This window comes from Chondrus crispus, genomic scaffold (assembly GCF_000350225.1).
Source record: "Chondrus crispus Stackhouse genomic scaffold, scaffold_901, whole genome shotgun sequence".
Classification (NCBI taxonomy): domain Eukaryota; phylum Rhodophyta; class Florideophyceae; order Gigartinales; family Gigartinaceae; genus Chondrus; species Chondrus crispus.
This window is the reverse complement of record NW_005178950.1, coordinates 1-3480: the sequence shown is the minus strand read 5'-3', so window position 1 is coordinate 3480 and position 3480 is coordinate 1. Positions and strand designations below refer to the sequence as shown.

The window sequence follows — 3480 nt, the reverse complement described above, 5'->3', positions numbered from 1 at the left end:
TCCGCATCCACCCGCGCCCCAACCATGGCGCCCTCCAGCTCGTCCAAGCCCGCGCATCGCTCCTCCTCCGCCCGCTCCTCGTCGCGCCCCAAGCCCAAGTCGTCGTCGTCGTCGCACCACCGCCAGGCCTCGACGCGCCCGTCCGCGTCCCAGTCGTTCCACCGCTCGTCGTCCTCGTCCCCCTCGTCCGAGTTCCGCCCGGTCATGGGCGGCCCGAGCACCCTGTCCACCCCGCTCAACCGCAACCCGTTCCGCCCGGCCAACTTCGAGCGCCTGTCGTACGACCAGGTCGTCGCCGCCGAGAAGGCCGCGCGCGCCGCGGGCATCCACGTGCCCAAGCCCGCCTCGGCCTCGCGCTCGGGCTCCGGCATCATCCTGCGCGGCCCCGAGGACCACTCCGCCTCCGCCTCCGCCTCCTCCTCGTCCCGCGCACGCGCTCCCAAGTCCCAGCCCATCCCCATTCCCTCGCGCCGCCACCGCGAGCCCGTCGAGAGGCCCATGCGCGCCCGCGGCGGTGGCACCTACTCCATGCCCGGCGCCGCCGCCGCCCGCTCCAAGGAGCACGACTCCGGCCACCCTAAATGGACATACTACAACCCCTACAGCGCCCAGACAGACTTTATCGGCGTCCCGGAAAGCATGACCGAGGAGGATATGAGGCCTAAAACATACTCGAAAAAGAGTAGCAAGCTCCAGAGGATCCCCATCCCCTTGAAGGAGGGCTTTGTCCCGCCCCATATTCTCGCCCACCAGGGTAGGAAAAAGGAGATGGCGAGGAGCTTGGAGAAACAGACCATTCCCACCCGCTGGTTTGAGTAGGCCTTGGCCTTGAACAAGCTTTTATATCACTAACTGTCTTAACCATGTAGATTCTTTGAGCCGCCCCGCCCCGCTGAATACTAGACATCTCACATGTAAAAGAAACATATCGTCGTTCACCAAACCCCCCCAAAAAAATATTGCCGTCGTCATCGCCCTGCACATGCTCAGTTCCCCCCGCCATGCTGCCACATTGACAAGGTAGCACCGCTGTACCGCTGTACCGCTGTACCCTCGTCGTTAAAAACGTACGGTATGCGCCGGAGTAGGTAATACGGAGAGAGTAGAGGAGCAAAAGAAGACGGACGGTGGGAGTCGGCAGTTTTTTTGAGTCGCGTGTATGGCTGTACCGCAGTGACAAAAAGTAAAAAAAAAAGATGCGTATGGGCCCGTCTACGGACGTGTTCCCAAATGTCATATGCACCGTTGCGATTTTCTCTTTTCTTTGGTAAGCTAATTTTAATTAGTTCATTAGCACATCCAATCGTACAAGCCGCGCAGACACGTCCGCAGACACGTTGGGCAACATCCCGGAGAAGTTGACAAGAGTCTTGGCCGCCGTCCGCAGCGTCTGCGTCGACCACAGCCCGCTCCCGCCAATCTCCCGTCCGCTGCGTCGTTGCATCCCGTGTAGCCCCGCCAGCACCTCCATCGCCCCAAGCACAATCTCTGGCACTCGGTCGCACACCGCGTCCGCCCAAACCCCCCCGCCAACCTTGAGTTCTGATATCTTCGATACCAGTTGCCCGTCCGTCCGTGGCAGAAAATCCATTTTATCCAGCAGCTCCCAAGCCCGTTCAAACTGCTTTTCCCAAATCAGCTCGAAGAATTCTCCCATCCCCAGCAGCAGGTCCAATGACGGCAGCAACTGACCCAGTAGCACGTCCCCCTCCATCCGTTCCAACGGCCGGTGCATTCGGTCGTTTTCCAAACCCTGCCGATACTTCATCGCCTCCTTGAACGTTACATCACGCGACGCCGTATTTCTTGACGTCAGCTCTGCAGATAGCCGGTCAATCAGAATACCCACCACCTTTCCTCGCGCCCCTGCCACGTCGTACAGCTGCACGGCGCTTGCCCGATCTCCCGCTTCATCAGCCGCTCTTGCCGCGTCCGCGACAACCGACATCCAGCTCCCTCCTACAGTCCCGTCCCGCCCGCCAAGAGGCCACAGCTCTTGCAACACCCCTGCTTGCCGACCACCCCTGCCGTCATCGCGGAACGCCTTGGTGCCCAGCAGCAAATCAAACTCTTTTGTTTCCAGCACTAGTCTTTGCAACAGCTCCTTCCTTACCACTCCGTCACGCAACGTAAACAAATACACTGCAGCTGCTGTCGCATCTGTCCTTGAGAATCGTGTCACGTATCTCCAAAGCAGCTCGGCGTAATCAAAACAAAAGTTGGCACCGTCCGCCGCACCCGCATCCACGCCACCTGGCTCTCGCAATATCCCGTAGTAATAAAGGATATATGCGACATGTGTTGCCTCTGCGATTGCACGCGCCCCTCCATCAAGATATTCAATTGCCGCCGAAAACTGCCCCGTGAGGAGCAGCACAAACGCATAAAATGTGGGTGTATCTCCTTGCGGATCAAAATGAGCTGGCCCAAACCTCCGTACTTCCTCCTGAATACATTTCATCGGTAATTCGTACATTCGCAATGACTCCGGCGCCCTTTCGTCCGTATCAAGGCGCACGATACTCAGTCTCAGCCACAGATAGTCTTCTATCGAGTAGAAGAGGAGCGAATAATCGCTATCTGGTAGGGCCAACTTGTCTCCAGCCGCAGGATCAAGTCTCCCAAGCACTACGTAGCAGGCTCTCTCATACGGGTCCTCGCCGCGCTGTACCGACAGCCCATACTCTTGCACGAGGCGCTCTAGCAACATCTCCGGGAGAGCGCCTCTCTCCCCCGCTGTAAGAGAGGCCCTCAGACATTGTTCGATGAGGATGACACTAGCATCTGTGCACCCGGCTTGCAACGCATCCACTAGAATTTCAAGACCAGTTTCTCTAGACCCAGCACGTAGACAGTAGTACACTTGCGGCCATATGGGCAGGCCATCGCACATGGTGCCTACTGTGAGCTGATCAGGAATGCGACGGTCAAAGATCAAGTTGAGGTAGGCCTTGACATCCGCTCGCATACCCGGTACGCCACCCCGTTTCGCTTCTACAGGCCGCAGTTCGATCTCCCGCTTCATCTTGTCTTCTCGAAACTGGAGACAAAGGAAGCGGTACGAGGCCGTGTAGCACTGTGTCCGCTCTGCTGGATGATACAAACCACCAAACACACCTTCTTGCGGCGAGGTGGGAGAAGTGGCCTCACCCGTTATATACCTGAGCAGCGAAAAGACGGAATGCAAGTGTTGGATGCTCTTCGGGCTGTTGAGAATATCGGCGCGCGGGGCGTGGCGGGCAATGAGGGCATCGTCCAGCTCGGTAGCGACGGGAATGGAAAGATTGGGATCCGCCCTCGAATGGACGGCCTTCCTGACGGTAGCTTCATAAATCGGGGTGGTGGGTGGGAGCAGGGTGGCGCTGCGACTAGCGCGCAAGCCGGGGCGGTCCATGGAGGGGTTGCGCAGGCTCTGCGACTGGCGCGGGAAGCGGAACGGGGAAGCGAAGGCGCCGCCGGGGGCGGTCTTTCCAGCACACT

General features: G+C 58.9%; 2 protein-coding genes; one reads left to right on the top strand and one right to left on the bottom strand.

The window, feature by feature from the left end:
- Window positions 1-24: 24 nt before the first annotated feature.
- Window positions 25-932, top strand: CHC_T00001093001 (hypothetical protein). XM_005712655.1 is given in 2 exon segments: window positions 25-819; window positions 820-932. 1 exon segment carries the CDS (start codon window positions 25-27, stop codon window positions 817-819), a length of 795 nt encoding a protein of 264 aa, XP_005712712.1. The 3' UTR covers window positions 820-932.
- A 319-nt stretch (window positions 933-1251) lies between these two features.
- Window positions 1252-2893, bottom strand: CHC_T00001092001 (hypothetical protein). XM_005712654.1 is given in 2 exon segments: window positions 1252-1282; window positions 1283-2893. 1 exon segment carries the CDS (start codon window positions 2891-2893, stop codon window positions 1283-1285), a length of 1611 nt encoding a protein of 536 aa, XP_005712711.1. The 3' UTR covers window positions 1252-1282.
- Window positions 2894-3480: the final 587 nt, after the last annotated feature.